This window comes from Aspergillus ruber (assembly GCF_000600275.1).
Source record: "Aspergillus ruber CBS 135680 unplaced genomic scaffold scaffold00048, whole genome shotgun sequence".
Taxonomy (NCBI): Eukaryota; Fungi; Ascomycota; class Eurotiomycetes; order Eurotiales; family Aspergillaceae; genus Aspergillus; species Aspergillus ruber.
The window spans coordinates 58,756-77,158 of NW_024467344.1; the positions used below are offsets into that span (position 1 = coordinate 58,756).

Sequence of the window (18,403 nt, forward strand, 5' to 3'; positions counted from 1 at the left end):
TGTCACGGAGCTCAGCCAGGTTATGGAACATCAACTCATGTGTTCTACCTAGATAGCTATTGACGAGGATAATTGACATGAGGAAGGAAGAAAGGAGGTAACGCCATATTTATAGACAAAGCAACAAAGCAAACAACCACATCTCATGTGATAACCAGCCAACGTGACCAGGCTGTCACACGAAGGATTTCATAGGCACTATTCAGAACGAATAGAGGAAGAACTCTGATTCTAGATATCTATCTATCGTACGGCCTTTTCATACACAATTTGGCGGCCGTTAACTGAGCGCAAAAGGGAAGGTCGTTGCGAAAGAAGTCCAAAGAGACAAAAGGAGCACAAAGCGCATAACGCATGTATGTAGTAGCCATGGTCGAAGGATGCTGGCTGCATAACCATAGTCCCCGGTCCTATCATTATAGTCATATCCGTTCATACATATGCTCGGGCAGCCATAAGTCGTACGTCATGTGTGGAAGTCAACACATTTTCTGTCCAGCTCTTACGGCGCCTTCTTTTTGCCTCTTCATCTCAGAAAAAGCTTCTTTTGCCCATCACCTTGTCAACGAACTGGGAAAGGCACGAATGCGGAAAATTAATGGGAATAAGATTATTAAAAGATGTAATAATTATAAGAAAAGTAAATGAAAGGAGTAATGGCCGATAGGATCTTGCTTCCATAGAATTGATTATCTTGAAGGGAGGGAAATACCTGCATTTATAGCCTCATTGGGAACCCATATTCAATGTTAATTTGCACTTGTCCTAAGTGTATGCTTCGCTTAAAGTTCGTCACTCATAACTCAGCTAGTACCCATAAAACCACGCTAGAAAGCAGAGGGCTGGGCAGGTTCACAGTATTATGTTCATATATACACTGGACGTGATATATTCCTTCGCATACTGTCCAATCTCCAAGCTCGCTGTAAGATAAATGTGCCCTTGTATATGCCTATATAAGCAGTAGACATAACTATGGATTCGCTTCACCTTGATTAAATAACTTCTTGTATTTGACTCCGAGAATGTGGAAGCTAAAGTGACAATTAAAAATTTCCAAGAAGCAACAAGATAACAATTGTAGCTACTACATCACATGAAAAAAGAGGTACAACAATCAGCGACAATCGGCATATACAAGCAATGCTCTTCTCGTCGGTTCCTTTGCCATCAAGCTATATGAGGCAGGTTCTTGAGACCACTCATTCGAATGTATCTCTGATTGGTTATTACCAGATCTTTTTGCCCTTCTTCTTACCCTTGCTGTTGTCTTTTTTGTTGCCCTTCTTATGGCCCTTCTTCTTGCCCAGGCTCCCTTTGGGAGGCCTATAGGGGTGATTGACAGTCTTCAGAGCGTCATCATTATCACTATCCTTCTCTTCATCATCGGAATCATAATTTCTGATTACCTGAGATTAGGATAGTTAGCGTTATATATGTTATGGCACATCATAGTATCATACTTGCGTGTCAGAACATTCCTCGCGTGGCACCTGAACGAAGGAGAGTCCATCACAATTTGCCTTGCGGAGCAAGCAAGCGTTGTCAAAAATTGTAAAGGCTCCGTCTGCATTCTTGCCGCATATAGAATATGACAGTTCATCACAGACTCCCGCACAAGAGTTAGGAGAAATTATGGTCTCTTCCGCAGCAGGTGCCTCCTCAAATGAAGGGACGGTAATAGCCAAGGAGAGGGAGAGCAGTAGGGTTACAAGGATTAGTTGCATCGTGAAAAGTTGATTCAGGTGGAGGGTTCGGTGTGTGTGAAGGAGTAGAGGATGGGTAAGAGAATGAAAATAATTGAAAAGAGGGACCTGACTGGGCCTGCTGCCTAAAGGGTTCCTAGGTGGCGATGCATAAGGGCTCATCTTGTGAACATGACGTGAACCACCTATCGAACAATAATGGTATAGTCATGTACTTGTCATAAAACATGTCAGCGGTAGGACAGCTCACAGCAGTATTCAATTCAGAATCCATTAGAAACATCAACTATAATGCGCTGCATCCATCGAACTGATTCGCCATGTGCCATTAGAGTAATAAAGCCCTGCCCTATCGTTGATGTATATGGTGGTTAGTCTTATATTAATGTTTTCTACAGCAGTATTGTTAGCGTCATATCTTAGATTATTATGGACATTTTCTAAGTACGATGTCTACATATTCGTTTATTTGACAAATATCATTCTCATAAAGTAAAAAGTTTCCAAGCCCTCGTTGGCTCTTGTCTGCGTCTATTGTATATAAAGGATCACAAAAGGCAGAGCGTACCTCTGGCCAATCTCTAGCATTGCCCTATCTTGTTGGGGAAGCGCTACGGACAATGGAAGCAAAAGGATTGCGAGAGTAATTCTCATGGTAAAGAACCGGGTTGCTCAGATGTTCTTAATGTAGGACATGTGAATGTTAATCTCGAGGTCTGATAGACGAAAGAAGGATGAAAGAAAAAAAGTTCTGTTGTACAAATGTCGACGAGCAAACGGCTCTATTTAACGACTTCTTGGTGCATGATAATTTAGGTAAGAGCCTTTGCTTGCCCTAGTGTATCGGGGTCATATGTGATCCATACTACCAGTAATACTTATGATAGGCTACGCCTAGGTCAGCACTCGGAGCAGGTCCTCGTAAGCACATGACAGCTTGGTTAGGTGCCTAACCCACATCGGGCATACCTCCACGCAGACTCTTATATTAGTTTTTGATCTCGACTGGCGTTCTTTCTTTCTCTATCGAATCCTTCTTGTATATAGCTAAATAATAGCTTTCGGGGTATAGCCCCTTACAATACTCGTCCAACCAACTATGTTAATCTCTCCATAGGACATATACCCCTAGGTCGAGAAATAATTCTTCGGCAGTCTAAGCTGAGCTGCTCAGCCGGACGACATGCAGTATTTGGTAATAAGTTTTCAACTCTTGGTAATTGGATTACACTTCCACCAGAGGAATTGGGATCTGTGTTGATAATTTTGTATGGAAATGGAATCGGATCGGCCGGATAAGACTCGATGCCGACTAAAATGGTTCGCATACAGCAACATAGCGTGGCGGGAGTTAGACTCACACAAAGACCAGTATAGATACTTGACAATAGGCGGTGCCCAGATTGTCACAGTAATAAGCTGGCCGAGATTCCATTCATTTGGATCAACGTAAACAAACCAATCTGTGGTCATCATAGACCCAGCAGCCATTGATAAAACAACAATCTCAATGCAGAATCTCAATGCCGCGAAAAACTTTCTCCACTTATATCTAGTACTTTTGGCTGGGCAAGGTACCCCATTCACGCAGTGATAGGCATTCTGCAACCATTTAGAATTGCCATCGCGGAGATATCGTCCGGCCAATGAGCCAGCTTTCATGAAATCAAACAATGCGTTGCAGAATAAACAGCAAAATATAAAGACGATGATTGGAAAGGACCAGGTTATTCCTCCGTAATACCATTCATTTCCACACCACACCAGTGGGGGAAGATCATGCCCACATTTGTGCAAGGCATACTTGTCTTTGGGGAATGAGAGATCGTGTGGCGCGGGTGGCCAATGATTTACCATGTGAACCGCAGCAATGGACAGACATATGGTCATTGAAGAGCAAATAAAGGTGTACAGAGACTTAACATTGGCTGATTGCATGAGCCAAAGATCAATTGTGACTGAGTTGAGGCCACAGTGACAAACTGCCCTTGTCATTGAGACCTTGCTTCGAGCTCACGCATATTAGTAGCACCATATAGCTCCGGCCGCCCGGCCATGGAAAAGATAAACGTAAATTATATGGCAATGACAAAGAAGCATTGAGCCTCCTGAAACTCAATTAGAGAAAGTCAAATGGTGGAGTGATGGTTATTCAGATATATGCGCATTCGACTTTTGGAATCTTTGGTCTTTTCCGGATTCAATGGATCCAAGCCCCGTAGTGCCAGCCAAATACATCCAATTATCATGATCCGCATAACATAAGATGCAAAGGCCTGTACAACAATCAGCTATCACTCCACGAGGGTCATATATGGCGGCAAGACGCACTCCAGGGCCTGCTATGTCCGTAATGACATGAATATTCAATCTCTCACATGCTGGTGTGTAAAAATTCACAACCGGTTCCAATCTGAACCGGTAGGTGTCGCTGCTCGAGTAATCCTTGCATCCCCCAAGATCTAGGTGAGTGGAGTCGCAATAATCTTGGATACATTCATTAATAACTCTTCCAAAGTGAGTCTCAGTATAAACAATTTTGTTTGGGAAATCAGTGCTGTTGCTCTATGAATTGAAACATTCCGAAAACGTCTTGAAGTCTTGGAAAACGTTTGTAGAATTCAAACATGTAGTATTACCCATGGCTGTCCGTTGTTTTGAGCAAAGAGAGTCAGATCTAGCGCTGCTTATATTGCCTTGAGACTATGCTGCAAGGCTGCGATACTTATTCTCACGCTTTGTTGGTCATAACTGTGATCGGCTCCGGCTCTCACATAACCACTCTGGCGGTGTACGTACTGTTCAAGGTTACTATTCACCCCCGTGGCGAGCGATTGATTTGGTCTGACTCCCATGATTGAATCATATATCTATGTACATCATTACGTCGGTATAATCCCCGCGTGAGAGACAGCGGCGCGGCCCGCACAGTCCCTGGGTACCGGGGATGACCAGAAGCGCTAGCGATAGACATTTTTCTCTCTAATATGATATATACTTTGGCCGCCCGTGGGAGAATAATGCAAGTTGTATAACAATGACAATTGGGACTTGATTTCGAATAATTCCCACGACCTTGTTAGGCTGAGGCGCGACAGGCATACACAGTGCGCTACTATTTATATCAGTTCCCGAGCATGATGAGCAGCTGCTCATCATAGTGGTCTTTTTGACCCGACGATAGAAATCCTGAGCTCGGGCAGTTGCTCTAACTGACCTGTACCTATATCTGTTTCTCCTGGCCCGTAGCGAGCGTACGAATCAGTACATAGCTTCAGGTGTCGTTCATTACATGATACGGGGCACCATTGGTCAGAGAGGGCCCGGCATTCAATAGTGGTTATAATAAGACCATAGTATTCTTTCATTTATTTACAAGCATGTTGCAATATATCGGAAGTCAAGCCAATTCCGCCTCAATCACACTCTCCGCAATACCCGGATAGGAATATATTTTGACAACCTTCAATCCAGCCTTCTCTAGAATCTCCCGCCAATTGGCCTCCGTCCTTTCCCGAACCGCAAAATGAGCCAGCATCATCATATCCATACTCGTCGCCGCCAGTGTCGGTTTCTCCTCAATGACTACAATCTCATTTAGCAACACGCGAGAATACCCCTTCTTCAGCGCAAGCACCAAGTTCTGTAAAATCAAAATGCTCTCCTCATCACTCCAGTCGTGCAAGATGGAATGTAGATAGTATGCGCGTGCATCACGGACAGTCTGCGACGTGAAGAAGTCGTGCGCTTGAACTTCGAAAGGTAGCTCTTTGTCGCTGTTCTCGGCCACCACGTCGGCGATGACGGCTTCCCTGTCTTGGAGGATGAGTCTACCGGGACATGCAGACTGATGTGCGGCGGCATAAGCTGCAAGGTCGTGACCTCTTCCGCCACCTACGTCTACAAGCAGGACGTCGCTGATGGAGGGATCAAAGCCGGAGATCAAATTGTCGGAGACGGGGTAGAAGCCGGGGGAGTACCAGTTTGCTTTACCGGCACGGTAGGCGCCCATGAACAAGTCGAAATGTTGGAGGTGCGGAGGCGTTGTGACGAGCCATTCGAAGAAGGGGAGCAGGGTCTTGTGTGCATCTTGGAAGGGGCCGTCGATGCCGCCTGCGGTGGGGCTTTTGTATTTGGTGCTTTTGAAGAATTGCGGGAAACCGTTGAACGAAGGTCTTGAAACATCGTAGCAGAAAGAGATGCTGTGTTGGTATTTCTCTTCCGCGAGACCCTTGCTCAGTGGTGTGCTGTGGAAGGCGCCATCACGGTAGGTAATAATGTGCATCGTCACTAGGTGACTCATTAGGCGTCGGAGCAAGAGCTCGTTTATTTCGGTTTTTTCGGATAGGGTGGATGGGGTGACGCCGGCATCTCCTGCTTCCTTCAGGAGTTGGAATAGTTTGACGTCGACGGCAAGGCGAATGATCGCGGACATAGCGGGCTATCGAGATTATACCACATTATGCATTGTTCCTTGATTTAGAATACATCAGGCTTACCTCTGCCCAGAAACTGCGCTGCACAAACTCGCTTGGAATTTCCAGCGCACTGATTAGCGCACGGCTGTGCTCAATAAGAGCTTCTCTTGATCCAGCTTCATTGATGTCGAACGCCTTTCCTGCTGAAGCCAGGCTTTCCAGGATCGAGGATACGACCGTTGTCATGGTGGGCACTTTGAAATCTGAGAGGAAATAATAGTATACGGATGAGGCACTACTTCTGTCAACAAGCCCGATGACTGCCTTTAATAAACCTCACTGCCGGTACTCAAAACCACTATCACCCCTTAGCGATACCCATGTCTATGTGCTCGTGTCGAGATGCCCCTCCTTCCAGGTTGCGTATAATATGGTCAGACTGTGGGCTTGTCAGTCCAATCCGCGGGGTTAGAAGGGCTCCCCGAAATCCAGGCAAAACTTTGGCATCCCTGTCAGGGGACAGAGCCTAGTCTATCCTTGGAATAAGGGAGTTTGCTTTGTCCTCGCCACGCAATCAAAGGCGAGTTTTGTTCTATAGCCTCATCGCTACCACCACTTCTCTCGCTTCGCTCCGAACCTGCCATTTTGTGCACGAGTCATGTTCATGCAGAAAACGTCGTATCCGTGATACTATCTTAAGCTACCGGTTGTTTAGTTCTATTTTGTGTGGGTCTACTCGTCCATGACAAATGGCGGCCCGGTTTCCGAGAATTCAAATTGACTGTGCCGCATTTATTCTTTGTTCCAGTCCAGATTGTTGCAGCTCACGTTGTCCAACCCTATTGTTGGGTCTCTTTGTAGTAGTTCAATGACATTCAATGGGTTAACCCCACCATAATGGTCATTAAGAGAACAGGCTTTTCTCAGCCAGGGAGAAGGAACTCCAAGCATTGTTCACATGTTGTTGCGCGGGCCCAGATCGACTGGAGTATCCACTTTCCGACGATCCCCGGAAGGCTCAAAATAAGCAACACATTCCTATAAAAAGGTGGTTCGTCGAGTGACCAGACCGTACTAAACGCTGTTACCATGGCCCCGACTGGGATCTTAGCCTGGAAGAACCATGAGATCCGGTTTGCACTGGGCGGTGTTCTATGTCGCGTTGCTGGACGAGTCTTAGTCCTCACCGAAGTGCTCCGAGGAGTTAACTGGAGTTAACTGGAGTCAATTGATCCTTCTACATTCTCATTGGAACCATTGCTGATGCCTGGACACCAGTCCATTGTTTCAACCCCTATCATGGTTCATATTTTTCTTACATATATGCAGTAGATCCATGTGCATCTGCACTCATGTGGGCTGAAGACTACTAGTCGGCCAAAAAAGGAAAAAAGAAGAAAAAAAAAAAAAGGAAAAAAAGAAACAAAAAAAGAAGAAAGAGGCCGTTAATTATCATGATAACATTGACAATGCGTAGAATTTGATTTCTAAAGGACTCATCGTCGAAGGTTATCATAAAACCTACCTCTCCCCGGATTTGCGGTCTGTATAGGGGTCTTTAGCTTTGGCCGACTCTCTCCGCGACAATAGCTATGGCGAGCCTCAACACAGATGTAGATTTCAGTGAGAGTCGCGCGATACAGATCAATGTCGTCGGGTGGGTGTGTACGGGTATCGCAATTGCGACGACTTCTCTCAAGATCTTTACCCGGATAGAGATAGTCAAGCAGCCCGGCTGGGACGATGTGTTTATTTTCTTTTCGCTGGTAAGTATATTTCCAACACGGTCATGTGTGATTAACACAGCTGATTTTATCGACCAGGCCCTCAGCATCATCGCGACGGCGCTAGTATCATACTCGGTGACCCTTGGTCTAGGTCGACACACAGCAGCAGTGATTGCCGAACATGGCATTGAAGGAACAATCATGACAGCCAAATGGCAGATTATAGCGTTCCGTATGCGCCCATCGCGCTTTTGAAGCGTCCGAATAGCTAACCTCCAACCCAGCTTTCAACATTGGTCCGTGCGGTCTATCTCAACTAACATACTCATGACACATACCTAACAGATATCCAGGCGCCTTTAGTTTCCCAAACATCTCAATCGCAATCCTCGTCAGCAATCTGCTCGACCCAAATCCTCCCCGCACTTACGCCCTCTACGCCATGTCCATCGTCCAAGTTATCTTCGCCATGGTATCCGTCTTCGTCGTATTTCTGCAATGCTCGCCGATGGAAAAGCTGTGGGATGCCTCTCTCCCGGGTACGTGCTGGGATCCGTCCGTTTTCAACGACTATTCGTACTTGCTTAGTGCGTATACGACCATGACGGATATTGTGTTGGCGATTATGCCCATCAGCGCGTTTTGGAATCTACAGATGCGATTTCCGAAGAAATTGAGCGTGTGCATTATGATGGGGTTGACGTTGCTCTCTGCGATCGTTACTATTGTCAAGGCGACGTATTTGCATTTATTTACGGATAAGACGGATCCTCGTGAGTGACCCTAGATCGGCCCGGCATAGATGGATTTTGCTAACATCAACAGTCTGGAACGTCGTAACGTTAGTGAACTGGGGCCTGTAAGTACCCTCATTGTCTCTACCCTCTACTAGCCTCTAATACTATCTCCTCCAGCATCGAACAAAACGTCGTCATAGTCGCCGCCTGCATTCCAACCCTACGCCCTTTCTTCCGCAAAACCTTCCAAACTAAGGACGCCTCCACCTCCTCTGGCTCCGGCTCGCTTTCTGCGTTTGGTCTCCAATTCACTTCCAACCCTAAACCCGTCGGCTGCAAGCATCTCCCCTCCGTATCGGAACTGCCGCTCAACGAGCAAGAAGCCTACGATGCGGAGAGCAACGAAGATCACCGGGCCATTTGGCGGACAAAAGAGGTCAAGGTGGAGAGTGAGACTGAGGACGGTGATGAAGGGAGTATATTTGGGAAATATAGGAACGGTACGCGAGTGTCGCGAGTTGTATGATTCTCTTTTGTGGCAACTTTCAAGTCCCAGTACTAGATGAGGAGGGAAATACAGAAGAAAACGTTAATTATTTCCAAATACAGCTAGATGAATTTCTCGCAATCTAAGCCAGATAAGATTTAGCTGTGTTTCAGCCATGCGAAAATCTGAAGACCCATTACGCCGATCCCTCGTATAGCCAACGCCGCCTTTCCTCCTGAATCGCAGCATCGGGTGATGCTATTTAGATGTCTATAGTTATGAACACAGTCAGCCTTATGCGCGATAATCGCCAATATACCGATCATCAACATACCGAGTCATTGCATTCCGAGAGCTCAACCTGCGTGTAGACTTGCTCTGGATTCTCGCAGTTGTGCTTCCTGAAAACGCAGGGGTTGGAGAAGGTCCTGGTATTTCCAGCCTCGTCTCTGCCACATTGAGGGTTGTATTCCAGTGTGCAGAAGGTTTGGCACTGGGTGTCACCCTCTTGCGGTGCGGGAAGTGCGAAGGACAGAGGGATGAGGAAGGTGATGGTTGCGAGGAGAAACTTCATTGTGAATGATTGATGGATTGTTTTGATTTTGTGGGCGTTGTAGAAGAATTTAATTGTTGATGGTCGTGATGGATAACAATGTGCTGATTGCTGGTGTCCTTTTATACCTCCCATGGACGTACTAACACACGCTGATAGGCCAATGGTAGAACCCTTACTGAATTCCAGATCAGGTTTTAAAGCCAAGCCCATGCGCCTCCCACCCGGAGCCGTTTCGGCACTCTAAACGAACTCAGCTGAAGCAGGCTGAGTCTCAGATATGATACATCCAATGATAGCAAAAATATGCAGCTCTTCCTGCAGAAGGATCAGAGTCCATGCTGGGGATTCTGCTGCGGCTACGGAATCCGGGGCAGCTGAATACGGCAAGTCTATGCATGTCAATCATGAGCTAGCCAATCCCAGCGCTTAGATACGGTATTCTAAGAACTTTCGTTAACTTAGATCTAGTTCTTTTCGATACGGGGGACCAATCAAGACTGACATTACGGATACGAGAATGTGGCGAGAGTCAGCCCCGATGAAACGGGCCCGGGGTTCATATACGAGGACTGGTTCTGGGCAATCCTTCGTGGTGGTTATTTATGGACGGATGGTTCTTAGAAATTGCTCGGTGGCTTGGAGTACATATACAATCCAAGCGTGAGTGGATGCGTGATATATCGTGTGACCAGCTTGGCATCGATGCATTCCATAAACAACACCAATTATAACGGTACGAAGGCGTACTTTGGGGCTTTCATCTCACATCAGCGCACCATATTCAAACGATCAGTCGAATCGGAGGAAGTATGGCTATCTCGAAAACGGGTGGCTCTCTTTATGGGTGTTGGGAGGTTGCTGCGTGACTCGATGTATACACTGTGTCAGTGTATCGGGGGATGATAACTTGTCACTATTCAGCTAGACCTGGACTCTCTCAGCTTTCCGACAAAACATTATTTTCATCGCCAGAATGTACGCTTAATGATATCATCAAGAAGAAGTTCAAGCACCATTCCGCATCCACCCAATGGCTATGAATTGAAACAAGCAAGGGCGATGTACCCCACACACAACATCCAAATTGACCACAGGACAACGGACTTTCTGGGGCTGAGTGCAAAATTCCTTGCTCATCCTGATAGTGGAGCATGCCGATGGCCGAGAGCCAGTACGTCTGCATCCATTAATCTATCATTGGATGGATTTACATGGCGATGAGCCCTGAGCTCACTTACATGCATTATAGGCCACTAGTGACACATTGGAGACCATCACTCAGTTCCAGATGCGGTCTTTCCGTGGTCGTCGAGAGCGTTTCGTACATTTTCTCAAAGGCTGCGATGCGCGTGTTCCGGTAAATGCCCTGTTTTGGGCCGATAGCGTGAGCCATTTTCGGATAGTATACAGAAAGGCCCTACACTGGGGCATACGCCAATGCCCGCACTCCTATCTTCAAGCAATATTACACCTTAAAAGGCGTGTTACAAGACCCGGGGAGCGACACTAACCCTATGGTAGTACACATCGGATAATCACACTATCGGGAAACAATCATCTTCATGCTCACTCACCAGAGCCTATCTTTCTTCTCTTCTGAGGCTTCTTAGAAGATTGGGGGTATATTTAGAAAGTTTGTTTATTGAAAAGCGATCTAAGAGTTCCATTTTCGACCTCGCAGATGCGTTTGAATACGCGAGTTATAGATGCAACTTCACTACTGTGTATGACACCCAAGGGAACAATGAATCCAAACATGTCAAGTCTGTCCGCTAGACTTTGCGAATCTGCTGAGTGGACCTCATATACTTCAACTATATTTCGCCAATGCATAAGTAGGTTGTTTGTGTGAAGTGGGAGCTGGGCCCATCATCTTTATATGATCCATATGACATATGGCAGCCATTTGACAAAAAGAGTCTTGGTCTACGGGTGTGTGCGCCACAACGGTTAATTCTGATTTATGACACTTATATAGGCTGGAACAATATCCAAATCGACGTCAGTGATTGAGAATGCTCGAAGCTCATGTCCTAGATGGAACGCACCATTCAACCATCCCTTCTCACTTACCCCTATATGGATACCGATGCCTAAGGCCAAGGGCTATTGAAGCCTGAGATTTCCGTATCGGAAGTCGATTACAGCAACGACTGTGTCGATGTCTGCCTATATCTCGTCTGTATAAGAGCCCGCCCCACGGAGGGACTCCTCTCTTCTTCTTTCCTTCTTCAGCCACCATTTTCATCAAGCCCCCACAAAACTACCATCAATCAACTCATCAAAGCAATACAACAGAAACCACCATGAAACTCACCTTCGGAACTACCCTCCTCCTCCCTCTCGCCCTTGCCCTCCCAGCTCCAGAGGTCCCAGAGGAATCAACCGTGCCTGATGCAACTATTCCGCCCTGCCGACAAGACTGTCCACCCGAGTGGGCACCTGTCTGCGCAAAGGACGAATCTGAAAACATTGTGATCTTCTCCAGTTTCTGCCTTTTCTACAATGCAAACTGTGGCAGGCAGAGTTATATCCTGGGACGGATGGAAGAGTGCATTGAGCCAGGTGAGAATACGCCGATTCCGCCAATGGTTCCTGTGCCGTTGACCGGGTGATTTTACTCATACTGAAGGAGTTAGGCACTAGCTGCGGTGGTTTTGTTTGATCTTTTGATTTCTTGACTCTGATTTATTTGGGTTTTCTCTTATGTGCGTAGGTGCTTTTGATCTCTCCTTGATCGTGTCATTTCTCTTGATGATTGTCGATTTAATTAAAATTGGTTAACAATCAACATAATTGCTTTATTCGGCTTTTCCGGCTGCCCTATTCGTGCCCTATCAAGACATATAGTTGACCAATATGAGCAAGTCGAGCCATATAATACCATGGATGTTCGCCCAGGAAATATAACTACCGTCTCCACAGATATATACTTTCTCTCGACAGTGCATACCAAAACTAGGCTGCGAAATCCATCGTTAATCATGACATCTGCTTTGCCTGTGGTACACTAATATCGCATAAGTTCAATCTTACATAAGTTTATATTAGCACGAGATCTCGCTGCAGTTGTATGATTGGTTTAAACCATGATATATAATGATTGCGGTGGAGTGAGGGGTATTTTATGCGTTTGCCCGGTCTACACGAGCATTCCATAGTTCTACCTCAATCACTATATTTTGTTTCAATAACCCGCCAAAATGGAAATCCACGTGGTAACCAAGACTAATAACCGAGCCCATGCAACTGTTTCAGTAGAGAAATCCAGTTATCCAGGATTACCTTCAGATAGCGTCCGCGTGCAGCCAGTCGTGCTAAGTCTGGCATCTAATAACCTGAGCTATGCTCGATTTGGATACAATCTAAACTGGTATGATTATCCATTCCAGACAGAGAAATTAATCCAGCCGCTAAGTTGTATATCTATAGGTGGGATGCATACCCAGTTCGCCAATCCGCACCAGCACCATACAACGACGATTCACAATGGGGAATCGTCCCGACCTAGGGATATGGCATTATCGTCGAATCTAGGATCCCATTACTATATCCCGGGACACTCCTCTTCGGATACTAGCCGATGGCGTCTGCTCCTGTGGACTTGAAGTTGGCAGGTACTGAGCTGGATGGCCATTGGGCTGAGGTATCGGAGCGTTGGGGGATAATCATGTCTGCATATAACGAGTACTAGGTGAAAGAACACTACGAGCTCCCGGATGATGTGCGGTTGAGTTCACAGTGGAACAACTAAGCCAAATGGCCTGGTTCTCCCTCTTTGGTGCGATCTGGCAGACCGGATACCTACTTAATCGGTATACATACACATCCAACCCAAGCATCAATCTGCCCATCGGACCCATGAAATACAAGTCTTCTCACTAGGCCGATTTCGACGCAGATTTGTCGCAGGCCGTGCTGGTGGGTTTATCTGCGTCAAGCAAGACGGCACGGGGATTCACATGGCATATTGTCAACAAGAGAGCCCCCCGATACTGGTCCATTGGCGTTTTTACAGGTGACGCAGGCTCGAGATGTGATTCAGGGTATTGCATCTCCGCATGCACATATTTCCTCCGAGGTATTCGATTACTCGCAGATAAAAAGTGCCGTGAAGTTGATGTCGGGATTCAATCTTCGAAAAGTTATAATTGTCGACTCTGGTGGCAGGGATGGTGCTTTGGAGAAGTTTGTGGGTATAATGCAAAAGAAGAAAACCTGCAGGGCGTTAAACCGGTAGTATCTACGTTGGGCAAAAGCAAAAGGTATGGTACACTGATCTCCTCTCGTCTACCAGATCGATTGAGCTAAAGCTAACACTTGTAGATCTTTTCGCCCGATGAAAGGGCCCCATCGTTTCAGGGCCTGAAACAAACATTCCCAGTTGTCTGCAACACCGCAGGCATTCGAGACGAAGTCATGGCGAAAATAGGACGACAAGCATACTACGACGACTTGCAAGCGAACTGAAAGGAGTGGATTAGTGATAGGAAGAAGAATATCCCGAATTTGAGGCTGATTTGGGGGCGGAGTGTCTCTAAAGAACAGGGCATCGAGGCAGGCTGAGATTGACTGACTGATGGAAACGTTGCGCCTGATGAAGGGTTGGTTTTTCGGATGTGGTAGAGATGAACCCCAATTCTGCCTTTCCATACCGCCTACTACAAGAATTCTAACGGCAGTATTCACCGCCAGCCAAATGAAAAGGCGGTAAGCCATGGCAGGAACACGTATGTGATTGGCCTAGTACAGTCCACGTACTCTGCACAGCTTACCATGCAAACTTCTCATAGCATACGAGTTCGAAATAGAGAACACTTCCCGCCGAGACACGGGATGTCTACGGAGAACTCCGTACAGCATCGAGAAGAGACAGGGACCAGTCCTTTCTCCCTCCAGTCCCCGATACATTCTCCACGGAACCCACGGGATAAGTGACGATGCATAACGGAATACACAGCCTTATTGTCCCAAAACCCACCGAGAATTCTACCCTGCCGTCCTTGGTTCGGAGGCTTCGGATAACATCCTACATTCATACATCCATTGTCATATGTCAAAGAACCTTCACGGCCTAACCGAGCAGAAGCTTGCGTACTCGAGCTCGTATCCATGCATGCTGCCGTGTACACAATAAGCACTATGTCCAGGTAATAAGCAATAGCCAGCGATAACCATGCAGCAACATAACAAACGCCCACGTCATCCTTTCCCCGTGACTGCTTGGCCATCTCCAATTCAGGAAAAGCCTCAAACATGGCCCTTTCGGGATGCTTCTGGAGTCGAAGGCAGTGTCCAATCAGAACATAGTTGGTAAGGGGTTTCTCCATGACTAGTGTACCGATCCAATTAGACACTGAGGCTTCTGCCGATCCATGGATTGCATTTCGTATGCTGGGATTTACTAAGAATAGCTTACTAGGCTGCTGGATTCCTGCATTGCTGAGTCAGTACTGTATAAGCGGGCAATATGACTGGTACAAGGCTCCGAATGTTTCTATTCAGGGTTTGAATATGGAGTCTGGTTGGTTGACCTGATGCACTGTGGCGATCACTGAAAAAAGGGCCTGCCACGCCACGCCTGCTGCGCCCTGTCAGCGAGGTTTCCGGGCTATTGCCGATCCCATCGGACTGGTCACCCGCTATTGTAATTATTGCCGGGGATCCGATATATAAGGGGTAATGGTTCCCAGATTCATATCTACCATCACTCAACAACTACTTGCATCTTCATTTTACGGGGAAGACCATACAAACAAACCCTTTGCATCCTACGAATAAACATCTTCATCTAAACCACAAACAAACAACCGCAATAATGCAGCTCAACCTCAACACCCTCACCACCCTCCTCCTCCTCTCCTCCACCTCCGTCCTCGCCCAAGACTCCATCGGCGACTCCATCAACAGCATCGTCGACGGTGCCAAAGGCGCCGCATCCACAGCCGTTGATGGCGGCCGCAACATTGCTTCCGCAGCTGTAACCGGCGCCGAGGGCGCAGCCTCCGACATCACCTCCGAGGGAGGAAACATTTACTCGAAGGCCACCGGCGCCGCGGGCAGTGCTTTTAACAGTGCTAGCGACGCTGTTGCGTCTGTGACTAGCTCGGTGGGATCTGAAGCTTCGTCTGCGACGGCGACGCAGACGAGCGGGTCTGCTAGCGGATCAAGCTCGGCTAGCGGGTCGGGATCGAGCTCGGCTACCCCTTCGTCGTCGTTTATTACCACGACGATGACCAACTCGGAGGGTGATGCTACTGCGACGAGTACTTCGACTTCGGTTTCTGACCCCTCGTCGAGTGCGGATAGCACCTCGACGTCTGAGGGTGCTGCGCCACAGATGACTGCTGCTGGGTTCGGTATGGGTCTTGCGGGTGTTTTGGGTGTTATGGCTGCTCTGTAAGCTAGCACCAGCACCGATATGATTGGAGAGAGATATTGGGTTTCCTTTGTTATTTCATGATACCATGTTCATTTTGAACTCTGATTTGAATGGAGGCGTTGTATAATATTTCCTGCATTGTTTATAATATACCGGCAGGGAAAACATGACCTCGTCCATTTGTTTTGTCTATATGCAATGCAATCAACCGAAATTATACACATCAAATAAAATTTTTAAAACTATAGTAAACGAATGTAAGAAGATAAAAAATGAGAAAATAATAAAACTTAAGCTTTAGTATCATTGTCCTCCGATGCACTTCCGGGCGAACCACCATGCTCGACCGTCATCTTCGGGCCAGTGTACCACTTGCGCGCGAAGAGAATGTAGTACGTCGCACTGGCAACCCATACGAAGCCGTTGAGCACGATAGTGTAGTTCATCGAGTCCGCTATTGATGTTAGCATGAGATTCATCATCAAGAAAGGGGCCAACTTACGCGACGGGTTCGGCCCATCACTAGGGAACATAGACAACACCAGACCAAACAACAACCACACAACAGCCACAATGGCAATTGGCTTGCTCAAGAAGCCCATGTAGAACTCTCCAGGCTGGAATCGATCCCTGCCCCAGACCAGACGGCACATGATGGGGACTCCCCATGCAACGTAGTTACTGGCGACAAAGAGCGAGAACAGCGCGTTGGCGGCGACGGAGTTGATCAGGCACAGCAGGCCGAAGACGATGGAAACGACGATCAATCCAATGATGGCGTTCGCTGGTTGGTAGCGAATGCGACGGCTCACGTGGCGCCAGACGTTGGAGAAGGGCAGGGCACCGTCGCGGGAGAAGGCCCAGACCTGACGGGAGGCAGCGGTGATCTAGTTCGTTGATTAGTATTTTACGACTTAGTTAGATCCGAGAAAAGCATACCAAACTGAGACCGATGAGGAACTGAGCAACAATCAAGACACTCATAAATCCAAGAGCACCCTTCTTCCCAAGTGCGTCGTAGTAAATCTGCGCCATCGGCTGTCCGTACACACTGTTGATGGTAGCGCTGACATCCGGGTTCATGCAAGCAGCGACAACAGCCAAAATCAAGAATCCCAGCACACAAGCAGAGCCAGACGACAACATAATACCCAGGGGAACCGCCTTCGCGGCGTGCAACGCCTCCTCACTCATGTGGATACACGAGTCGAAGAACCCAATAGACCAGATCGGAGCCAGGAAGGCCAGAATGAAGCACCATCCCGTCGGCCAGGTCGTCTGATTCTCCACATGTCCAAACACCCAGCTTCCCTCGTTCAATGACTCCCCGCGTGTAACCTTTCCGACTGGCAGGGCGATGACTGTAGCAACGATGAGAGCGATGTTCATGAAGATACAAAAGTTTTGAATCTTGGGCATAATCGTGCCGAAGTAGACGGTGCAAACTCCGTGAAGGACGATCAATCCGACGTAAACTCCGTAAATAACACCGTTGGATGCCGACCATTCTCCGTCACGAGCAATCGAAACGCATGCGAGGATCATCGTGGAGAGGGTATCTGCAGCCATCAAAGTCTTGTAAGCCGGCCGTTCCACCCGAGCTTTGCGACGATCACTTACAGTCGACGGAGCAAATGCCTCCAATCAATCCTAGGGTGTTGCTGTATCCAACCATGAAACTCAACGGATGCTTCCACTTGTTACCCGCAAAGTAATGTGTCCACCAGTAAAGACCACCGGCTGTTGGCATCGCGGACGCCAGGTCCGACTAGAAACGTTATTATCGATGCGATCGAATGCGACGGAGAGAGGGGGGAGGGCATACCAATGCCAAACCAACGCACAGAATAAAGATACTCGCAGTCAGCCAACCCTATTATTTCCCAGTCAGCAGCAATCTCACTTGCGACGTCTAAATAAGCAATTAAGCATACCCAAACCATGCCTGCCGGTCCAGCCGGCAGCGAAAACGAAATAGTCGATGCGATAGAAGGAACCAGACTCATAATACTAAATGCGACCGCGAAAATCTGCACCGTCGAGTACTGTCGCTTCAACTCTTGCTTGTAACCCATTTTTGCTATCAATCATATTAGCGACGCCCTTCCAACATTTCGCTGTCGCATCTACCTACCCAAGAGCTCCATATCCCCAGAACTGGCGAGACTGGCATCTTCAGCGCCTGTATTGGCGGCGGCCGCCGCTTGCGTGTCGGTAACCGTTGGCATTTTCGACTCCATGACACGAGATATCTATCGCTTTCTTTCTCTCCGAGCCCGACGCGTGCCGAATCGTAGGTGGTGAACTGCCGGACAAGAGAAAATGTTGACAGGAAAAAATCGAGAAGCCTGTCAAGTGTCAAGGACAGACTTAAGTTCAAAACATAAAGT

At 47.4% G+C, this 18,403-nt stretch overlaps 9 protein-coding genes across 9 annotated transcripts; 4 read left to right on the plus strand and 5 right to left on the minus strand.

The window, feature by feature from the left end:
• Positions 1-1,229: 1,229 nt before the first annotated feature.
• On the minus strand, positions 1,230-1,727 carry EURHEDRAFT_381913 (uncharacterized protein; the record flags this gene model as incomplete). The annotated part of the gene is made up of 2 exons (XM_040779474.1): positions 1,230-1,409; positions 1,464-1,727. 2 exons carry the CDS (start codon positions 1,725-1,727, stop codon positions 1,230-1,232), a joined length of 444 nt encoding a protein of 147 aa, XP_040634185.1.
• A 1,076-nt stretch (positions 1,728-2,803) lies between these two features.
• EURHEDRAFT_406845 (uncharacterized protein) lies at positions 2,804-3,197 on the minus strand (the record flags this gene model as incomplete). Its single annotated transcript, XM_040780485.1, has 2 exons — positions 2,804-3,018; positions 3,068-3,197. The coding sequence occupies 2 exons, from the start codon at positions 3,195-3,197 to the stop codon at positions 2,804-2,806; spliced, it is 345 nt and encodes a 114-aa protein (XP_040634186.1).
• Positions 3,198-5,042: 1,845 nt separating this feature from the next.
• EURHEDRAFT_510522 (putative O-methyltransferase) lies at positions 5,043-6,471 on the minus strand. Its single transcript, XM_040785950.1, has 2 exons — positions 6,206-6,471; positions 5,043-6,147 (listed from the first exon to the last, which is right to left on the minus strand). Exons 1-2 carry the CDS (start codon positions 6,368-6,370, stop codon positions 5,107-5,109), a joined length of 1,206 nt encoding a protein of 401 aa, XP_040634187.1. The 5' UTR covers positions 6,371-6,471; the 3' UTR covers positions 5,043-5,106.
• Positions 6,472-7,716: 1,245 nt separating this feature from the next.
• Positions 7,717-9,114, plus strand: EURHEDRAFT_406847 (uncharacterized protein; the record flags this gene model as incomplete). Its single annotated transcript, XM_040780486.1, has 5 exons — positions 7,717-7,890; positions 7,948-8,083; positions 8,205-8,624; positions 8,677-8,710; positions 8,766-9,114. The coding sequence occupies 5 exons, from the start codon at positions 7,717-7,719 to the stop codon at positions 9,112-9,114; spliced, it is 1,113 nt and encodes a 370-aa protein (XP_040634188.1).
• A 219-nt stretch (positions 9,115-9,333) lies between these two features.
• EURHEDRAFT_381916 (uncharacterized protein) lies at positions 9,334-9,649 on the minus strand (the record flags this gene model as incomplete). Its single annotated transcript, XM_040779475.1, has 2 exons — positions 9,334-9,345; positions 9,410-9,649. The coding sequence occupies 2 exons, from the start codon at positions 9,647-9,649 to the stop codon at positions 9,334-9,336; spliced, it is 252 nt and encodes an 83-aa protein (XP_040634189.1).
• Positions 9,650-11,937: 2,288 nt separating this feature from the next.
• Positions 11,938-12,246, plus strand: EURHEDRAFT_390314 (uncharacterized protein; the record flags this gene model as incomplete). The annotated part of the gene is made up of 1 exon (XM_040779825.1): positions 11,938-12,246. The coding sequence occupies one exon, from the start codon at positions 11,938-11,940 to the stop codon at positions 12,244-12,246; it is 309 nt and encodes a 102-aa protein (XP_040634190.1).
• A 588-nt stretch (positions 12,247-12,834) lies between these two features.
• On the plus strand, positions 12,835-13,269 carry EURHEDRAFT_549320 (uncharacterized protein; the record flags this gene model as incomplete). The annotated part of the gene is made up of 1 exon (XM_040787501.1): positions 12,835-13,269. The coding sequence occupies one exon, from the start codon at positions 12,835-12,837 to the stop codon at positions 13,237-13,239; it is 405 nt and encodes a 134-aa protein (XP_040634191.1). The 3' UTR covers positions 13,240-13,269.
• A 2,180-nt stretch (positions 13,270-15,449) lies between these two features.
• Positions 15,450-16,034, plus strand: EURHEDRAFT_406851 (putative GPI anchored protein; the record flags this gene model as incomplete). Its single annotated transcript, XM_040780487.1, has 1 exon — positions 15,450-16,034. One exon carries the CDS (start codon positions 15,450-15,452, stop codon positions 16,032-16,034), a length of 585 nt encoding a protein of 194 aa, XP_040634192.1.
• Positions 16,035-16,303: 269 nt separating this feature from the next.
• Positions 16,304-18,241, minus strand: EURHEDRAFT_467096 (putative GABA permease (Uga4); the record flags this gene model as incomplete). The annotated part of the gene is made up of 7 exons (XM_040785152.1): positions 16,304-16,467; positions 16,516-16,900; positions 16,953-17,572; positions 17,634-17,781; positions 17,839-17,886; positions 17,948-18,093; positions 18,148-18,241. The coding sequence occupies 7 exons, from the start codon at positions 18,239-18,241 to the stop codon at positions 16,304-16,306; spliced, it is 1,605 nt and encodes a 534-aa protein (XP_040634193.1).
• Between the last annotated feature and the right edge of the window lie 162 nt (positions 18,242-18,403).